The 21447-nt window shown below is 40.2% G+C and overlaps 1 protein-coding gene across 4 annotated transcripts in view; it reads left to right on the forward strand.

Annotated features, from left to right (window-relative positions):
- rusc2 (RUN and SH3 domain containing 2) overlaps nucleotides 1-21447 on the forward strand; it is a 48926-nt gene that overhangs the window by 16183 nt on the left and 11296 nt on the right. For 2 of the 4 annotated variants that reach the window (XM_078396603.1, XM_078396583.1), the window contains exons 4-10: nucleotides 3071-3256; nucleotides 5734-5877; nucleotides 6508-6584; nucleotides 9512-9686; nucleotides 13945-14050; nucleotides 15166-15212; nucleotides 19089-20064. In XM_078396603.1, coding sequence (XP_078252729.1) covers nucleotides 3071-3256; nucleotides 5734-5877; nucleotides 6508-6584; nucleotides 9512-9686; nucleotides 13945-14050; nucleotides 15166-15212; nucleotides 19089-20064 — 1711 coding nt within the window. The remainder of the gene's footprint in view (nucleotides 1-3070; nucleotides 3257-5733; nucleotides 5878-6507; nucleotides 6585-9511; nucleotides 9687-13944; nucleotides 14051-15165; nucleotides 15213-19088; nucleotides 20065-21447) is intronic. The other 2 variants (XM_078396592.1, XM_078396612.1) reach the window with 1 other exon arrangement.

A 21447-nucleotide genomic window follows, 5' to 3' on the forward strand; every position in this document is an offset into this window, starting at 1 on the left:
TACAATCTACAGTTTTGAAGGATGTGGAATAAATATAGTGAATCGACTGCTGCCGTCTTCCAAAATTCCATAAATGCTCGAACTGTTCGCACAGGTTGGAAATAACAAACATAACACCAGTGTTCAAGAAAGGAGGGAGAGAGAAATCCCAGAACGAGTTTAGAGATACAGCATGGAAACGGGCCTTTCAGCTACTGAGTTCACGCCAACCTTGATTCATCCGTTCACACTACTTCTACGTTATCCAACTTTCTTATCCACTCCCTACACGTTAGAGGCAATTTTACAGATGCCCATTAACCTACAAACCTGCACATATTTGGGATGTGGGTGGAAACTGGAGCACTCAGAGGAAACCCACGTGGTCACAGAGAGAACATACAAACACCACACAGACAGTACCTGAGGCCAGAATGAAACGCAGGTCTCTGATACTGTGTGGAAGCAGCTCTATCAACTGTGCCATTGTGCCGCCCTGGCATTTCAGTTACTTATTGATTGGTTATGTAGAAGAGTCCAGTCCTAGATACTGGGGATCTTGATTTTGGAAGAAATTAACAGTTAGTATAAAAAATATAATGAATTGATGGGTATGCAAGATAAATGTGTGTTGCAGAGCTATGGATAAATGAGAGGGAATGGGACTAATGAGATTGCGATGTTGGTATCCAGCATGGATACAATGGGTGGAATGGCATCCTTCTGCGACCAAATGTAATAAGTTAGTAAGTTCTCTCTAGACCCACTAGCCTGATATTGCTACTGAGAAAACGGTAGTACCTATTACTAAGGAAGTCGTTGCAGGCCAGTGGAAAATAATGGGATTAGGTAGAGTCAGCATGGATTAGTGAAAGGAATATCACAAGGTTTCACAAATCCTATGAACATTTTTCTGATTGTAACCAGCAGAATGGATAAGGATGAACCAGTTGATGTGGTGTTTTTACATTTTCAGAAGACCTTAAATAACATGCCATACAAAGATATTATTAAGTAAAATTAACTTACACAGATTTAGCCTGGATTTTAGAATGCTTAATGGATAAGGGTTAACATTATGTAGTTATAACACTGTACGAATTTGTTCTCGGCCTCAGCTGTTCAAAATCTATGTCAATGAGGGGTCTATATGATATATCCAAATGATGATGTATAAAGGTGTAGAGAGACTTAAATAGGATGTAGACAGTTTAAATGAATGAGCAAATGTATGGCAATTGCATATAATATGGAAAGGGTTCGTCAGATAGTGAGTTTGTAATATGAGGAGAAATTAAGCAGAGAAAGCTTGTGCTCTCTTGAGCTGGAAGAATAAGAGATGAATCATTGAAATATACTTATTCTTATGATACACAAGGGGATAGATGTGAGATGATGTTTTTCCTGGTTAGAATGTGAAATCCGGGGGTCACAGTCTCAAAATAAGGGTTTGGCCATTCAGGACAATGGTGAGGAGAAATCTCTTCACCTGGGCTTAGTGAGTGCTGTACCTTGTGGGGCTGTGGATACTCAAGTCCAATTGCTGAGAATATTCAAGATAGAATATATATCTTTGATATTCGGACAATCAGGGGACATGGGTCTATTACAGAAAATTGTCATTGCGACAAAAATTGGCCTTTATCATTGAATGTTGGAGCAGGAACAGAGTCAAACTGCTTACCCTTTCTTCTATATTTTATATTTTTAAACATTCACTTTTCAGTGATGTATTGGCCTACCTATAGGCAACAGTTGTAACTTCCTCATCAGCAGAATTTTATGGTTTAATTTGCATCATTATTGAGAATGGGCCATATATTTCATGAAACAACAAAGCTAGTTTAGAGTAAACATATTAGCCGATAAAATAAATGTTTATTTTGCAAGGCTAACATTATTATTTCCCAATATTGCAACAGAATCTTTCCAGACAAGTGCACACTAAAAGGGTGGGAGCAGGAAGTTAAACACGATGATCAATCTTCGTGAGAGAAGGCAATTATGCAACTTTGGGAACTGAAATAATGAAATCAGGACTGGTGGTTCTGAGTCCGACTATACTTTGACTGTTCATAAATTCACAGGTTATAGGAGCAGAATTAAGCCATTTGGCCTATCAGGTCTACTCCGCCATTGAATCATGGCTGGTCTATCTTTCACTCTCAACACATTTCTTCTGCCTTCACCCCATAACCCCTGACACCCATACTAATCAAGAATCTATCAATCTCCACCTTAAAAATATCCATTGACGGCCTCCATGGCTTTCTGTAGCAATGAATTCCGCAGATTCACCACCATCTGACGAAATAAAAATTCCTGCTCATCTTCTTTCTAAAGGTACACCCTTTCATTCTGATGCTATGGTCTCTTGGCCCTAGACTCTCCCATTAGTGTAAGCATCCTCTCCACATCCACTCTATCCAAGCCTTTCACTGCCACTTCTTTGCCCACTCTCCCAACCTTCCGTAGAGCCCCAGTAGTCTCTAAACTACCTGCCCCTCAACTTACCTTCATATCATCTGAAAACATGGCCACAAAGCCTTCAATTTCCTTATCCAAATCATGAATATACAATGTGTAGAGTAGCAACCCCAGCTCTGACCCCTGCGGAACACCATTAGTCACTGGCAGCCAACCAGAAAAAGCCCCCTTTGTTGTCACTCTTTGCCTTCTGCCATCCAGCCAAACTGCTATCCATGCCAGTATCTGCCCTTTGATACCATGGCTTCTCATTTTCCTTAGAAGCCTCATATGTGGCACCTTATCAAAGGCCTTCTGAAAATCCAGATAAACAACATCCATTGACCTTCCTATGTCTATCCAGCTATTTATTTTCTCAAAGAATTCCAACAAGTTCGTCAGGCACTTTCACAAAACCATGCTGACTTTGGCCTATTTTAACATACTCAGAAACCTCATCCTTTATAATAGACTCTAAAATCTTACCAACCACTGAAATCAGGCTGAGTTGGCATTTAAGTTTATTGTGAAAGTTTTTTAATCAGAGAAAAATTATTTCCCGTGTATTTTAATTTTCTAAACTCTCTCTTGCTCTTCTGTGTTTTCCATCTATTAACTATTCCAGCTAATCACCTCACACCTCTGGCTTTGAAATGGAGGGAATATCGCCGAAGAAATCCACTTGGTCCTGACCGTGTTAAAGGATTTGGTTGCAATCTGGAGCCTAAACAATCAGGTCCTGGGATAACCAAGAAGAAAGCCTATCTGGAGTTTTCTAGTGGTGTTAACCATGTTCGCTCAAGGCTACATGGTGCAGTTTTGTTTTGTGCTTTTTGAATTAACAATATAGGCATCAACTTTATTAATAACTTCAATCCCAGAATCTATATTTATTTCTATTTACTACTTTATCTTTTTTTTAAACAATTTATCTCTCATCTACTCCAATTCCACATGTAAATTCTTGCCAATGTAAATTATCCCAATATTCCTGCTCATTTGAGTGTCAATGACATTTTGGCAACAGTCATTTTAAAGTGTGTGATTGTTGACTTAAACTCAGAATATTGCCAGTGTTAACCGAGGTGGATCAGTGGTTCAATAATTGGAAGCATCAACAAGCTATATGAGAAGTAATTGATAGGCATGATTCCTCAAAAGTGGAATTCCTTTATGGAAGCAAAAAACATTCAAGGGAATGATGATAATGACGAAATGTGCCAAATTTGGTAGTTTTCATGATAATGTCTTTACCATCTGAAATTGATGAGTGCACTACTAAAAGATAGCTATGTTCTTTCTCAGATAACTTTAATAAACAGGCATACTTAATATTGTTCCTGGAATTTATGTTGGCAAACAGCAATTCTTTGAGAATGATAGATACATTGTTATATAGTACAGGCCTTATCGCTTATAAAGGTCTAAATTGTTGGGATAAAGTAAAATTTCAGAGTAAGAAATGCAGAGACATCTATGAGAAATGAATTGTCTTTATAAAATCTGGAAGAAATACATTCAATCATAGGAAATGCCTGAGCCAGGTGACATAAACATGTTATAAAAGCAGCTGCCTGTGTTGTGAAAAGAGTGCTGACATTTCACCAACATCTTTGACCTGAATTATAAAGATACTGCATATAACAAAATGGGCTGATTTATACCAAAAGAGGGTCACAATTCTAAAACGAACTACTGGCACTCAGCCACAAGGACTTTAATGGACCCACCATAAGTCTGGGCCATACTGAGGGCAGACACAAAATGCTGCAGTAACCTATTCCATCTCTCCAGAGATGCTGCCTGTCCTGCTGAGTTACTCCAGCATTTTGTGTCTATCTTCGGTTCAAACAACCATCTGAAGTTCCTTCCTACAACATACTGAGGGCAGATGCTGCCACATCTGTTACTTCCTCAGTCACCGTACTCTGTGTTGAGTCCACCCCTCTTTCAATCCTACGGCATCAGACTAAGCGATCAGATCTCTGATCAAAGGCCAAATAAAATGATCAGTGATCCCTTCATAACAAGAGGATTTCAGTATAGGAGTAAAGAGGTTCTTCTGCAGTTGTACAGGGCCGTATTAAGACCACATCTGGAGTATTGTGTACAGTTTCGGTCTCCTAATTTGAGGAAGCACATCCTTGTAATTGAGGCAGTGCAGCGTAGGTTCGCGAGATTGACCACCCGTTCACACCAGATCTTTATTATTTCACTCTCTTCACACAAGGGACAATTTACAGAGCCCCAAATTAACCTATCCCGCATGCCTTTGGGATGTAGAAGGAAACCACAACACCTGGTGTAAACCTAGGTCACAGGGAGAATGTGCAAACTTCACACACACAGCACCGAGGTCTCTAATGCTGTGAAGCAGCAGCTTTAACAACTGTGCTACTCCAAATGCTTGCATTCTACCTGTACTTAGTGCCTAAGGTGCTAATTTACTCCAAAGCTCTGTAGATAGCAGACAAAAATAATACAGTACTTTCTAGCATGTGTCCCAGAATTACGCTTGAATAAATGTATCTATATTTCCTTGTCGCATTCCACTAAATAATCCAACTTTAGCATCCATCATGTTTGAGTATTATTTTACAATTTTCTAAATGATTTCAATTAAGATCCCCTGTAGCATTCACCTATCAAGATGAAATAACCTTGGATTTCTTTGTCTCTTCTGATAGCTGAGATTTTCCTTCCATTGAAACTCCTGTAAAACTTTTGTGGGTCTTCTATATTCTTTTGTCTGTGGGGAAAACAACCCTATAATTTGTACTGATTCCAAAAGGATAGAATTTCTGATCTTTTATTTTATTACCAGGTGATCTCTTAATCCTGTGTTTTTGCAGTATTAATCCCAGGTCCTCATCCTACTTAGCAAACGTATATGGTTTCAGCATTAATGGTGTTGCCCCTATTTAAGATTACATTCCGTATTTATCTATACAGTATTAAATGACAATTAGGTGTACCATTTTTATCGAACACCATGGCGTGCAGATGGTTTCCCCTTTAGCTGCTTCCAGAATATTGCTGAAGATTAATAATTGCCGCGCTTAATGAAGAAATATTGAAGTATGAAAGAAAAATGGCTGCTGAATTCAATTTGACATGTTAGTCGTCTAATCTGTGTATAAAATAGAACACAGTTTATGAGTTAATTCTGGAATCGAGTAAGCTGCTCTAATAGAAAACCAGCTTTATGTGGAAATTATGTTTTTGATAAACTTAAAATGTCACACTTATGTTGACATGATTTATGTAATGTGATTTCCTTTATTCTAGGCCAATCTGTGAAGCAACTTCAGAACTATTACAGTGATTTCTTTCCTGATTATTTTTCACTGGCTGAGAAACCCCCTGCAGAGTTCTGCTTGTCACCTGATGGAACCAGTGAAAGTATCTCCATTGATTTACTACAGAAGAAAGGTATGCACCTCCTTTTGATATAAACAGCATTGGATGCAAATTACTGAAAGTTGCTAAGCCAGGGATATTCATAACCATTTTAAATGCAATACATTTTAAGCATACATTCAATCAATTCATAGAGATTGTATTTATCTAGATATCAAAAGTTAACATTTCCAAATATTTTATGTTGTCACAAAGTTGCATTCATATTAGAATAATCATTCCTACTCAACGAGATTGAAGGTCATCATGTAATAATGTTACATTTTCCAATAATTTTCACAGAAACTTAATGATATGCAAAACATTTTAGCTAAAAACTGTGAAAGGCCTGTAAACCTTTTGGCAATTCTTCCTTGCATTATATTTAAAACAATGATATCAATAACAGTCAAAATAATTTACCTGGTTACAGAATAATACATTACTTCAAGTTAAAACATATTACATAAAAATTCTATGATTGTTTTAGTGACCCATAACTTTTAGTTTATTGTTACATAAAATTTCCCATTCCAGTGATTATCAAGGTGATATTGTTTTTCAAAAAGGAGAAAACAATGAACATTACAAAAAACAATACAAATCTGCACAATATGAAAACCAGTACCTTTACTTGAACTTTTTAATTTTTTTTAATGATAGGTCTTGTTAAAGCTGTGAATACTGCTGTTGATCTGATTGTAGCACACTTTGGGACAAGCAGAGATCCTGGCGTAAAGGTAAGATGAATGTAATCATGTTTTCATGCTCTTTTCCCATTCTTTTACTTATTTCAATGAAAATGATCTAAATGATATTTTATTTATTTAGTTGGCATTTTACTCTCGGCTTTTCAATATTCTTCCATAATGTTTCAATATTTGGTTGTTAGAGCATAGAACAGTCAATACCACAATAATAGACCCTTCAGCCCATGATGTCTGTGCTGTTCATAATGCCAATCTAATCTCATCTCCCTGCACAAGGTCCATTTCCCTCCATTCCTTGCCTGTTCACGTATCTGTCTAAATGCTTCCCAAACATTGCTATCATATATGCCTCTGCCACTTCCCCTGGCAATGTGGTAAAAATTCCCATGGCTCCAATGGTGTAAAGACCATTAAAGACAGCATGAGCAGGTCGGGAAATTATTTTTTTGATCTTGCGTGCTTCCTGTTTTGCGTTACCTTCTATCATCTGTTTTTCCCATCAAAACAAATTCTCTTGTTGCATCCCTATGGAACTGTCAGCAAATTCCACATTGTACTAAAGTGGGTTTGCATCCTGACTATTCAGAATTAGCTGAGATGATTGGTTATGGTTTAATTTTTATGGTTTAATGGTGCTTTATTGTCACCTGTCCACTGCACAGTGACATTCTTTTTGTATAAATCATACATGTACAAGTTGCCATATTTTGGCACCATTTACAAAAGTGTACATGTACAAAAGGTTAGTGTGATAGATTAATCATAAGCATCCTGACAGATGGAGGATAAATGCTGGGGTGCTACCTTGACAACACAAATGCCCATGGGGTTTTCTCAAGTCCTGGAGGATAAGTACCATATCTTCATATGTCCTAGGATTGTATTCATTCCCCTTGATTGTGGCCATTGTTGACATGTTGATAAATGTTAAATTGTTAAAATGTTAAATAAATAATTAGCGCTGCACCCATCTCATTAAATTGCTTGTTGCTATCACGTTTATCTGAATAAGCCCTTTTTGAATTCCCGCTATATTTATATATTAAATTTCTGTGCCAACATGAAACTTGGCAGCTGTAATCAGGCTGTTACCACAGGGACTAGTGCTTGCCCCCAAATATTCACGCAATCTATATTGATGATTTAGCTGTGGGGGGGGGGGCAAATATAATATCTTTAATCACATTAAACTAATGAATATTGAAGAGGATGTAAATAAACTTTAAGGAAATACAAATAAATCTGAATTGAGAAATAATATGTTTTGAGTACAGTGTGGGAAAATGTGAGGTGATATTCTCTGATTTAAAAAAAATAAATGCGAAGTATTTTTTAAATAGTGAGATACAGGTACAGTGCCTTCCACAATATTTGGGACAAAGACCATCATTTATTTATTTGCCTCTGTACTCCATTATTTGAGATTTGTATTAGAAAAAAATCACATGTGGTTAAAGTGCATATTGTCAGATTTTATTAAAGGCCATTTTTATACATTTTGGTTTGACCATGTAGAAATTACAGCTGTGTTTACACATAGTCCCCCCCCCCCCCCCCCCCCCCATTTCAGGGCACCATAATGTTTGGGACACATGGCTTTACAGGTGTTTGTAATTGCTCAAGTGTGTTTAAATGCCTCCTTAATGCAGGTATAAGAGAGCTCTCAGCACCTAGTCTTTCCTCCAGTCTTTCCATCACATTTGGAAACTTTTATTGTTGTTTATCAACTACTTTCATTTACATGATATTGCTGTGTTCCAAACATTATGGTGCCCTGAAATGGGGGGATTATGTATAAACACTGCTGTAATTTCTACATGGTGAAATCAAAATGTATAAAAATGGCCTTTATTAAAATCTGACAATGTGCACTTTAACCACATGTGATTTTTCTCTATTACAAGTCTCAAATTGTGGAGTACAGAGGCAAATAAATAAATGATGGTCTTTGTCCCAAACATTATGGAGGGCACTGTAGTTCTGCTACAACACTTGTTTCTATACTGTGAACTGGATATGATGTGAGTGAAGCATATCATATCATATCATATCATATACATACAGCCGGAAACAGGCCTTTTCGGCCCTCCAAGTCCGTGCCGCCCAGTGATCCCCGTACATTAACACTATCCTACACCCACTAGGGACAATTTTTACATTTACCCAGCCAATTAACCTACATACCATTAGGAAACATTATTTGTATTACGCAGGCAAATGGGTTTTCAAATGATTTTGTTCAGGAACTAGAGATCTACATAAAAGTTAATCACCGTTCAGCCTCTTGCATTCCAAGGAATAAAGTTCTAGCCTGCCCTATCTTTCCCTATAGCTCAGGCCCTCAAGTCCTGGCAACAAATCTATGCACTTTCCAGCTAAACAACATCCTTCAGGGTTTTCAAAACTGAACACAATACTCCTAAAAATGTAGCCTTATCAACGTCTTGTACAACTGTAACATTGTATCCAATCTTCGATACTCAATACCCTTGTCACATTTGTCTTTATAACACAATTATGTATGACATGAGGTTTCTTACGAACATAGTATTGCATTAACTACAAGAAATGCAGTGGAGATTTCCTAGTGGGTCCTCAAATGACTGGCCTGTCATACAAGGAAATATTGATGAATGTGGCCATGTTCTCTGGCAATGGGAAGAATGTAGAAACCTCACTGAAACATGCAAATTCTTAGGGGGCTCTTAACAGGATAGTCACAGCAAGGATGTTTTCCCCCATGCTAAAGAGCATAGAACTAGAGGTCACGGTGTCAAAATAAAGGGAAGGCTATTTCATAGAGCATCAATTCTATGAACGATTTGCTGATGGAAAATTACTCACCACATTTCTGAGTTCACTTCATATATAAGGGTGCAGATGTTTTTTTACATTAGCGTGTGTTATCTGCACCATTTCAAATACATTGTTTGACTTGTATTGCTTTTGTCTTGCAGGCGAAACTTGGCAACAGTTCTGTCAGTCCCAACATAGGCCACCTGGTGCTTAAGTATCTTTGTCCAGCAATGAAAGATATTTTACACGATGGATTGAAGGCATATATTCTGAATGTGATTGTAGGACAAAGGAAAAACCTGCCATGGACTGTGATTGAGGCTTCCACTCAGCTTGGTATGACACGTCACTTTAGCATTGACTGGAAAAGTCTGAATGCATTTGTTTCCCAGTTATTATTATCTGTAAATACCAAATGAAACATCAATTTTCATAATCATAATCAAATCATACTTTATTAGCCAAGTATGTTTTGCCACATATGAGGAATTTGACTTGCCATACAGCCATACTTGCCAAAAAGCAACAAAACACACAAAATACATTTTAACATAAACATCCACCACAGTGACTCCACCACATTCCTCACTGTGATGGAAGGCTAAAAAAAGTTCCATCTCTTCCCTTCTTTGTTCTCCCGCGGTCGGGGGCCTCGAGCCTTCCGTTGACGGGAGGATCTTGCCTTCTGTAGACGGTGGTCGGGCCCTCCGTGTCGGGGCGATCAAGCTCCCGTGTTGGGGGGATCTCAGCACCCCGGGCCGGGCGATCGGACCCCGGGTCAGGGATAGTTGAACCTCTTGTGACTTTGGAGCATCCCAATGTTGGTCTCTACCCAAGACTGCAAGCTCCTCAACGTTGGAATCCACAGGCCACAGCTGGAGCGTCGATCCCAGCCAAGGGATCTCAGGCTCCGATGGTAAGTCCACGGCCCTGAGGTGGGGCTCAAAGTCGGTCTCAAGCAAGGCTGCCAGCTCCATGATGTTAGGCCGCAGAGCGACCGGAGATACGATCCGGGAAAAATCGCATCTCCGGTAAGGTAAGAGATTGAGAAAAATGTTTCCCTGACCCCCTCCCCCATCCCCCACATAAAACAAACCAGAGAACATTAACACATCCTTTTTAACATACACTAAAAATAACAAAAAAGACAGGCAGACCGTTGGCGAGGCTGCCATCGCCGTTGAGTATACAGAACAAAATGAATCCTGAACCTTCTTGGGTAAAGAAATCCAAATATTCACCACCTGCCGCGTGAAGACATTTCCTTTCATCTCTGCCTGAATGGCGAACACCTTATTTTCAGATTATGACCCTAACTCTAGATATTCCAGCTGGAACAAATATCAAATACGCATTTACCTGCAACATTCTTCTAGGTGTAAGAGAGTACTGGTCCAGTCTGCTTAATCTTTCCCCATAAAATAAATCTTCCTTCCTGGAAACCCATCTGGTGAATGTTCACTTCATTTCCATTATCAGAATTGTATATTTCCATAGATATGGAGAAGGCACTATACAAAATATTCCTGACGTAATACTAGTATTGCATATAATTGAAGCGAGTGACTCAAATCTTCTTACAGTAAAGGCCGCCATAATGTTTGTCTTTCTCCTTGCCTGCTGAACCTACATATTTTTGTGATTCATATTTCAAAATCCCTGTGAACATCATCGCTAATATCTCAGTATTTATAAAAGTGAATATTTTGCTTTGCTTCACCTTTCCTTTTTTCTACCATGATGATCACTTCACTTATTTTGACATTGCATTCCATTGTTTTATCTTTGCACATTCACTTCATCAGTCTGTAACCTGGATGTATTGTACTCAATTGCCTGATTGATTGAGATTAGTTGAGATCAGTCACTGTGCACCCCACCAGTCAATGCCTCCCAGACTGAAAATATCCTGTTTATTTGGACCGGTCCTATTTTTATTTTCCAAGGACTTGTTGCTACTTTCTTAATAGAAGCAATCCCTATTATTTGAGGTCAGACTAACCACTCTACAGCCCACTTGTTTCATCTACTCCTTTTAGATGTCATGAAGTTTCACTTCTACCATTCATGCTATAGGAACCATACTAGAATATGAGATTTCAAAATTGACATTCATTGCATTCAATAAATGCAGTCCAGAATAAGTGGAGCTTCTTCTAAGGTAGAATAGTTAACAATGAAAGTAATCAGAGTAGTGATAATGGACAAGACACATAGAACCGTGAAGTAGAATTGAGCAGTCAATTGCACATAAATTCAGAAAATCCAAATTGAGCAAAATCTCAACCATTGAAATAGGCACAGATATAAATAGATACAGTCAGGGGCAGTTAATGTACTTCATACAGGTAATTTCTATTAATAATTGAATTTGTGTATTCATTTGAGATATTAAGAGCAAGGAGAAAGGAATAGTTTCACAACCATGATATTGAGACTGATGCTTGGAACTGTTTATACAAAAACACCACCACTTACAATGTTGGATAGAGTGATAATCATAATCATAATAATCATAATCGTACTTTATTGGCCAAGTATGTTTTACAACATATGAAGAATTTGGTTTGCCATACAGTCATACCAAAAAAGCAACAATACACGCAACTACATACAAATTTGACATAAACATCCATCACAGCGGCTCCTCCACATTCCCCACTGTGATAGAAGGCAATAAAGTCTTATCTTCTTTCCTCCGCTGGTCGGGGGAGTTGAACTATCAGCAGCCGGCGATCGAGCTCCCATGTCAGGGCGGTTTAAGCTCCCACACCGGGGCGGTTGAAACTCCAGCGGCTTGGAGTCCCGAAGTCAGCTGCTAACCAGGGACCGCGAGCTCCACGATGTTAAAGTCCACAGCTCCCGTGGTTGGAGCACCAAAGGCCGACCCCTGGCAAATTGATCACCCGCTCCAAGATGTTAAAATCCGCAGGCTCCGCGGTTTTGGAGCTCTAGAAGTCCCAAACAAAAGGCCGCCAACTCCACGATCTTAGGCCGCAGTGCAGACGGAGAGACGACACGGAAAAAGTTGCATCTCCGTTGAGGAAAGAGATAAAAAAAGTTTCCACCACCCCCCACAAATACAAAACTAAAGATAAACTAAAACATAGATTTTACAACAAACTATAAACACAAAGATGGAAAAAGACAAAGACTGACCGTTGGCGAGGTAGCCATCGTGCGACGCCCTCCTGGTGGTATAATGGAGATCCACTCAGCTGAGAGTTTCTGGGATCTATCTGGTTCACCTAATCATCGACATTTGGAATTCTTTACCCAAGAGGGCTATGGAGCCCCATCGCTGAGTATGTCCAAGAAAAGAATCAGTTGATTTTTTGGTATTCAGGAAATCTAGCGATGCAGAGGTAGTGCACAGAGGTAGAATGGTGGAACAGATGCAAGGTGCTAAACATTTCTGATGGTCCTAGATACGGCAATATAGGCGACCCCCACGTCATGGCCATTCAGGTAACGGACATTTATCTTTGCAGAATTCACAAATCAATACCCAAAAATTTGAGAAATTATTAAAATTTCTCTCACATGTTTGCATGAAGAAAAGTAAATAAACACAATTTTGTTTTCAGCTTGCATTTCTTGGTACGTTTTCCAGGAATTCAATGCCCCTGTAATACAAGATCACCTGTAGTGCTATTTTACTACTTAATGTGGCCCAGCTTTGCATTTAGCAATGTTAGTTAAGAAAATATAACACAAAATGTTTGTTATGTATGAAATTGGATACAACTACATTTATGCAGTTGAGCATAATGTGTCAACACTAAAAATTAAGAAGCTGGCATAATTAATGTTTTGTTTGCAAAAGATTTTATATTTGAGGAAATTGAGGAAACATAAAATTTGAGGAAGGATATTCTTGCTATTGAGGGTGTGCAGCGTAGGTTTACTATACTAGGTTAATTCCCGGAATGGCGGGACTGTCATATGTTGAAAGACTGGAGCGGCTAGGCTTGTATACACTTGAATTTAGAAGGATGAGAGGGGATCTTATCGAAACATATAAGATTATTAAGGGGTTGGACACGTTAGAGGCAGGAAACATGTTCCAAATGTTGGGGGAGTCCAGAACCAGGGGCCACAGTTTAAGAATAAGGGGTAGGCCATTTAGAACGGAGATGAGGAAACACTTTTTCAGTCAGAGAGTTGTAAATCTGTGGAATTCACTGCCTCAGAAGGCAGTGGAGGCCAATTCTCTGAATGCATTCAAGAGAGAGCTAGATAGAGCTCTTAAGGATAGCGGAGTCAGGGGGTATGGGGAGAAGGCAGGAACGGGGTACTGATTGAGAATAATCAGCCATGATCACATTGAATGGTGGTGCTGGCTCGAAGGGTCGAATGGCCTCCTCCTGCACCTATTGTCTATTGTCTATTTTTCTTCATTCATTCAAAAAATAATGCAAGTTTGCCAATTGGACTAGGTTCATGGGGAAATCTTACTATTACTTGACAATTGAACGCTCCAGTTGTTATCTATCTCATTGCAGCCCATTCTAACAAAGACATTCCTGATAACATTGAAGGTTTCAAATAAAATGAATTTTCCTTATTTTTACTCGATATTTTGTCTTTTTAGGTCCTTCAACCAAGGCACTCAACAATCTTTTTTGCAAGATAAGCCAATACTCTGAGTTAATGAGTCACAGCACAAGGTTTAATGCGTTTATATTTGGCCTTCTGAAGTAAGTCCTTACTAACTAAGAATTTGAACTAAATATTGAATCGCAATAACAATATTCAAAATAGTGAAAAGAATTTAACAGGAGATGTTTGGTATGATCTACATTGACAGATTATGGTAATTGTGGCAGAATGTAAATGATTTTTTTCGTAAAGTTTTTTATTGAATCATTGTTTTACAAAAAGTATCATAGTTATTTAATGAAACACAGGAAAGTAAAATTCTCCCATTAAATTTACTTGTCACAGTCCTCTGTTTTATGCCTTTTAAGCACTGCCTGGGTTTAGTGACACCATCATCATTCATATTTATCACTTTTGTTATTTTTATCACAATCAATAAAATACAGTAAGTGTACTTTGTCATTTGGAGAATTTTAATCTAGAATTTAGATCTATTATAATTTGTTTATCGTGCACAAATTCCACATAAATGTGATTTCCACATAAAAGTAGATTGAATCATTTCTGGTTGAAATTGTGCCCCTTATGGAAATTGGAGCTTTGGTTATTGCCTACGACCTGCATTGAACTGTCAGAGAGAATTTAGAGCAGATGCTGAGATCACCAATGATCTACCAATTGAAGGGTCACCATTCTAACATACAGTAGATGCCTTTGACGCAGCATTTGATCATCACACTTTTCAAAGCTTGGGATATTTGAAGCCTCATAAGTTGTATTTGTTGCAGTCTTTTCATATGCCATAAGTGTATTAGAGTGCAGTCTGTTACTGCGGGTGTAACTTGAATCACTAGCAGCATTTTTAAAATGTCTGCAGGAATATCCCAAAACTGAACTGTTAGTTTTGTGAAATAATTATTTTTTACATCGAGAGTTTAACCATCATTTTCATTACAAAATTCCCTTCAATAATCATTCACAATCTTTTTTTTTCACTAATTTGGTATAAAATTGCTTTTTAATGCATCCAATTGTTTTTAAGAGTTGTCTATGTACAGTCACTAATGCTGAATTGTAAAAACTGTGACAAAATAACGACTGATATTGTTAGTTACCATTTAAATAAACCTCAATCCTAGCTTAATCATTTCTAAACTGACTGTTGAAAAGCCAGCTCAACATTTCATGAAATTTTCTTCTGTCTTTGATGCAGTATCAGATCCTTGGAGTTTTGGTTTAATCATTTATATAACCATGAAGGTAAGATAAATATCACTGCTAGATTTTTTTTCAAATTAATTAATTTATTTGTGCAATATTAACTAGCCTGGTTTGGAAATTGCTGGTAGCTCTTGTACCAACAGGAGTGTGGCTGGATAAAGCAGGTGTTATCCATGCTGACAGCTCTATTCCAGATCCTGCAGAGGAAGCTATTAGCAATAAACATGAGGACTTCACGATGCTTGTAGCCTGAAATTTTGGAGTATCATCCTGTTGCTCCACTATTGCATGACTAAAACCTTTCTGGCCTGAGAGGGAACAGACTATCATATCCTCATCCATGGTACAGTCACCACCTTTTCAATGGAATTGATCTCTCTGAAATTGGTTATCATTGACATGTGACATTGTGAAACAATTTATGCTTATTGTAAGGCAACAATAAGTAAATACAGTAGGTTTATTGTACACAGGCCATATAATAACTTGAGAAAAGTGTGACGGATGGTTGGAAACATAGAAAATAGGTGCAGGAGTAGGCCGTTTGGCCCTTCTAGCCAGCACCGCCATTCAATATGATCATGGCTGATCATCCAGAATCAGTATCATGTTCCTGCTTTCTCCCCATAACCCTTGATTCCGTTAGCCCTAAGAGCTATATCTAACTCTCTCTTGAATACATCCAATGAATTGGCCTCCACTGCCTTCTGTGGCAGAGAACTCCACAGATTCACAACTCTCTGGCTGAAAAAGCTTTTCCTCATCTCAGTCCTAAATGGACTACCCCTTATTCTGAAACTGACCCCTGGTTCTGGACTTCCCCAACATCGGGAACATTTTTCCTGCATCTAGCCAGTCCAATCCCTAAAGAATTTTATATTTTTCTATGATCCCCTCTCATCCTTCTAAATTCCAGTGAAAATAAGCCCAGTCGCTCCATTCTTTCATCATATGTTGCTCCCGCCATCCCGAGAATTAACCTGGTGGACCTACGCTGCACTCCCTCAATAGCAATAATGTCCTTCCTCAAATTAGGAGACCAAAACTGCACACAATACTCCAGCTGCGGTCTCACCAGTGCCCTGTACAATTACAGTAGGACCTCCTTGATCCAATACTCAAATCCTCTCGCTATGAAGGCCAACATGCCATTAGCTTTCTTCACTACCTGCTGCACCTGCATGCTTACTTTCAGTGACTGGTGTACAAGGCCACCTAGGTCTCGTTGCACCTCCCCTTTTCCTAATCTGACACCATTCAGATAATAATCTGCCTTCTTGTTCTTGCCACCAAAGTGGATAACCTCACATTTATCCACATTATACTGCATCTATCATGCATTTGCCCACTCACCCAATCTATCCAAGTCACCCTGCAGCCTCATAGCATCCTCCTCGCAGCTCACACTGCCACCCAGCTTTGTGTCATCCGCAAACTTGGAGATGTTACATTTAATTCCTTCATCTAAATCGTTAATATATATTGTAAATAACTGGAGTCCCAGCACTGAGCATTGCGGCACCCCACTAGTTACTGTCTGCCATTCTGAAAAAGACCCGTTAATTTCTACTCTTTGCAATCCAGTCTGTCAACCAGTTCTCTATCCATGCCAATACCCTATCCCCAATACCATGTGCTCTACTGTTGCACACTAATCTCTTGTGTGGGACTTTGTCAAAGGCTTTTTGAAAGTCCAGATACACCACATCCACTGGCTTTCCATTCTACTTATTACATTCTCAAAACATTTCAGAAGATTAGTCAAGCATGATTTCCCCTTCATAAATCCATGCTGACTTTGACCGATCCTGTCACTGCTTTCCAAAGTGACGGTTTGGATTAATCACTTTTCCATTTCATACCTATTGAAATTCTGTATCTAGATATAGAAAAATCTTCATAACCAACACTCACATTTACATTGAAGTGAGAAAGAGTTGGGAAGAACATTAGAAAATCGGAGCAGGAATAATATACCAGACCTCTCAAGCCTGTCCCACTATTCAGTGTAATCTTGGCTGATCTATGCTACCCTCAACTCCTTTACTGTGCCTGTTCCCGAAAACCCTCAATCCCCAATCTTTGAAAAATCTATCCATCTCCATTTTAAATTTATCTAATTATCATGCTTCTACCATCATCAGCGCCAGAGAATTCCAAAGATTCACGAAGAGAAAAGAAATGTCTATACATCTCAGTTTTAAGTGACTGGCCCTTTATTTTGTAGCTGTATTCCGTAGTTTGCCCAATCTCTTCTTATATCTCAGGCCCTTGAGTCCTGGCAATATCCTTGTAAATCTTCTCTGCACTCTTTCCAGCTTAATGGCATCTTTCCTGTAGCAGGGTGACAAAGCTGTACACAATACACCAATTCAGCCTCACCAGCACCTTGTACAACTGTAACATAATGTCCCAAGTTCTATACTAATTTCCCTGACTGATGAAAGCCAAGTTGCCAACTCTATAAACTAAACTCCAAGGTACACTGCAGAATTCAGAACCATTGATTATGTAAACCCATAGATGGGGAGCTCGATTCCAAAGAGTCCATAAAATATTTCTCATGAATAGTATTCCCTGAACAAGATAATGAGAATTAGCTGTACAATGAAACTCTGATAATAGGCTTTCTGACTGGGGAAGAGTGGGGTGGGGGCAAAGGGGGACAGTGGGGGTGGAGAAGAGGGGAGAGTGTGGGGGGAGGGGTGGGGGAGGGGGAATAGGGGTGGGGAGGGGTGAAGGGGGGTGGAGGCAGGGGGGGGGGCTCGCCGAGTGACTGCAGTGGCCAACGGGGGGGAGGGGGGGCGGGAGGGGGTGACGAGAGCGTCAGGGGAGGGGCGGAGGATGGGGAAGGAGGGAGGAGGATCGGGGAGGAGGGAGGAGTGGGTGAGGGGATGGGGTGGGGGAGAGGAGGAGGGTGGAATGATGGAGGTGGGGGGGGAGGTGGGGAGAGTGGGGGTGGGGGGGTCGGGGGTCGGGGAGAGTGGGGGTGGGGGAGGAGGGGGTGAGGGGGAAGGGGGACAGTGGGGGTGGGGAGGAGGGGAGAGTGGGGGGGGATGGGTAAGAGAGAGGGGGTTGGGAGGAGGGCAGAGTGGGGATGGGGGAGAATGGGGGTGGGGAGGAGGGAAGATTGGGGGTGGGGGGGAGAGTGGGGTGCGGGCACGGAGGATGGGGGAAGGAAGGGGGAGGGGGAACAGTGGTGGGGAGGGGGGAATGGGGGTGGAGGCGAGGCAGGGGAGAGACAAGTGGGGGTGGGGGCAGGGGAGGGGCAAGTGGGGGTACGTAGGGGAGATGGAGTGGGTCAGTTGGGGAGGAGGGGGGAATAAGGGGGATTGAGTGGGGGGGGTTGAGGATGCTACACCAATACAGGAGAGGCTTTGGGTCCAGGGCTCTCTCAGTCGTACCTCTCCCCTTCCTTGTCCTCCCTCTACCAGGAATGGGCCCAACGTGTCCACTTGGTCTAGTTTTACTTACATCCCTGTGTAGCAGGCTACTAATGGACAATTCCATCAGAAACTGTTGATTAATCTTATGTTCATAAGGTATTCATCTCAAATCTTGGTGTCATGGATTTAAATCCCAGCAGATGTCATAAATTTTTAATCTGTGGTGCATCTGTCAGATAACTCATCCATGGCCTTTGGTGGGTAGGTGATTTTATCAAATCCATGTAGGGAATAAATTTGTTTTTTCATGGTCAAAGTATCATGTTCGGCACAAACATTGTGGGCTGAAGGGCCCATTCCTGTGCTGTACTGTTATATGTTCTATTAGTCATGCATGTAGAGAAACCATGGTACAGTTCATTTTCGGCAGTTAATGTGCCTATCTATATACTTGGAGAGAAGCATTTTTCCCACACTGTGTGGTATTTTGAATCATGAACTAACACTAAATCATTTCTCTTTCTTGTAGATATTATTGGAATTCACTATCTGTCCACTGGTTTCCTAGCACTGTCACACAGTGTGTGCCAAACATTGTTTGAGGAACTCCTGCTTTTGTTGCAGCCTCTTTCATTATTCCCCTTTGAACTAGATTTGATGTTTGAGCACAATATTATTCAAATGAACAAAGAGCAGCAAAAGAAAAAGGAGCAGCTCAAAGTCAAGCAGGACCTCTTGCAGTCTGTGCACTCCACCTTCCAACTGATGAGAACCAATGGCAGCAGTAAAATTTGGGGATCTCAGCAGAACAAGGAGGAAATGACACAGAGAGCCACACAACGTGTGGTTACACTGAATGGTGCAACAGCAAAAGATGCAGTATTCAATAAAACAGATAAAGATGTGGAGGGTGTAGAAAGAATGCAACAGGAGAAAGTAATGGACATGAAAAAGGACAAGCAAGCAGGATGGTGGTACCAACTCATGCAGAGTTCACAAGTGTACATTGAAGGGTCTGCTGAAGAATCAAAGTTTGCAAAATGGGAGAAGAGAAAGAAGCAAAGTACTCCTGCTTTGCCTCTAAAGTTAGATGCAGGTGTGGAGAAAAGATCACTTCGAGAAGATGTCGTGGAGGGAGCAGAGAGTGGGGATATATCTGAATTACAACATTCAGATATTTGCATCATGGTGTCTGATCTGGCTACAGTAAATGAAGAGACATTAACCACAAAGGAACTTTTAATGAAGACTCAACTTGATGATTCTAAGAATGAAACCAAATCTTCTTGGATGGGGAGTCCTCCAGAGTCTGTGCTGAATGAACTTAAACATAGCAAAGGAAATGAAAGTGTGATTTTGTGTGATCATGTTGAACAACCTGAAAAGAAGCTAAATCTTGAGCACACAGAAGGCAAACAAGGAATGTGGCTAGGCCGATTGTTTGGTGCAAGTATAAATCAGACTCGAAAGGAAGAACCTAAACTGGTCAAATCACAGAAAAGCAGGTAAGGCTTTTTCTTACAATCATGTTGAAATAATATTGCCAGAACCACAATATTTCAAGCAATTTGGGTATTGTCAGCAAGTCCAGCATTTATCCTTGAAAGAATTGCTAGATAGACTATCTCAGCCAGTCAATAAACGACAATTGTTATAAGTCTACAGTGTTACAGTGCGCTGTGGGGTGAACATACTGGTCACAGCAGCTACAAAACACAGATTTCCTTCCCTAGAGACGCTGCCTGTCCCACTGAGTTACTCCAGCATTTTGTGTCTCTTTTTCTTCCCTAATGTTCATTTGTGAACCAGTAAGATTTTTTTACAACTATCTGGTAGTTTTCTAATCACTATCACTAGCATTATTTCTTGATTTAGAGTCAGAGAGCCATATAGCATGAAACAGGCCCTTTGGCCCAACTCGTCCCAAATAACTAAGATACCCATATCTAAGCTAGCCACTTTTGTCTGCGTTTTGTCATAGAGTCATAGAGTGATACAGTGTGGAAACAGCCCCTTCATCCCAACTTGCCCAAGCCGACGAACAATGTCCCAGTTACACTAGTCCCACCTGCCTGGGCTTGGTACATATCCCTCCAAACCTGTCCTATCCATGTACCTGTCTAACTGTTTCATAAACGATGGGATAGTTCCAGCCTCAACTACCTCCTCTGGCAGCTTGGTCCATACACCCACCACCTTATGTGTGAAAAAGTTACCCCACGGATTCCTATTAAATCTTTTCCCCTTCACCTTGAACCTATGTTCTCTGGTCTGCGATTCCCCTACTCTGGGCAAGAGACTCTGCATCTACCCGATCGATTCCTCTCATGACTTTGTACACCTCGATAATATCACCCCTCATCCTCCTGCACTCCAAGGAATAGAAACCCAGCCTACTCAACCTCTCCCTATAGCTCACACCCTCTAGTCCTGGCAACATCCTTGTAAATCTTCTCTGTACCCTTTCCAGCTTGAGAACATCTTTCCTATAATATGGTGCCCAGAACTGAACACAATATTCTAAATGCGGTCTCACCAACATCTTATACAACTGCAACATGACCTCCCAACTTCTATACTCAATACTGACTGATGAAGGCCAATATGCCAAAAGTATTTTTGACCACCTTATCTACCTGTGACTCAACCAAGGATCCATGCTCCTCCACTCCTAGATCCCTCTGCTTTACAACACTACCCAGAGGCCTACCATTTACTGTGTAGGTCCTGCACTTGTTAGACATCCCAAAATGCAACACCTCACACTTCTCTGTATTAAATTCCATCAACCATTTCTCAGCCCTCCTGGCCAATCGATCCAGATCCTGCTGCAATCTTTCACATCTTTACTATCTGCAAAACCACTCACTTTTGTATCATCAGCAAAC

The sequence above is a fragment of the Rhinoraja longicauda genome, chromosome 1, assembly GCF_053455715.1.
Source record: "Rhinoraja longicauda isolate Sanriku21f chromosome 1, sRhiLon1.1, whole genome shotgun sequence".
Classification (NCBI taxonomy): Eukaryota; Metazoa; Chordata; class Chondrichthyes; order Rajiformes; family Arhynchobatidae; genus Rhinoraja; species Rhinoraja longicauda.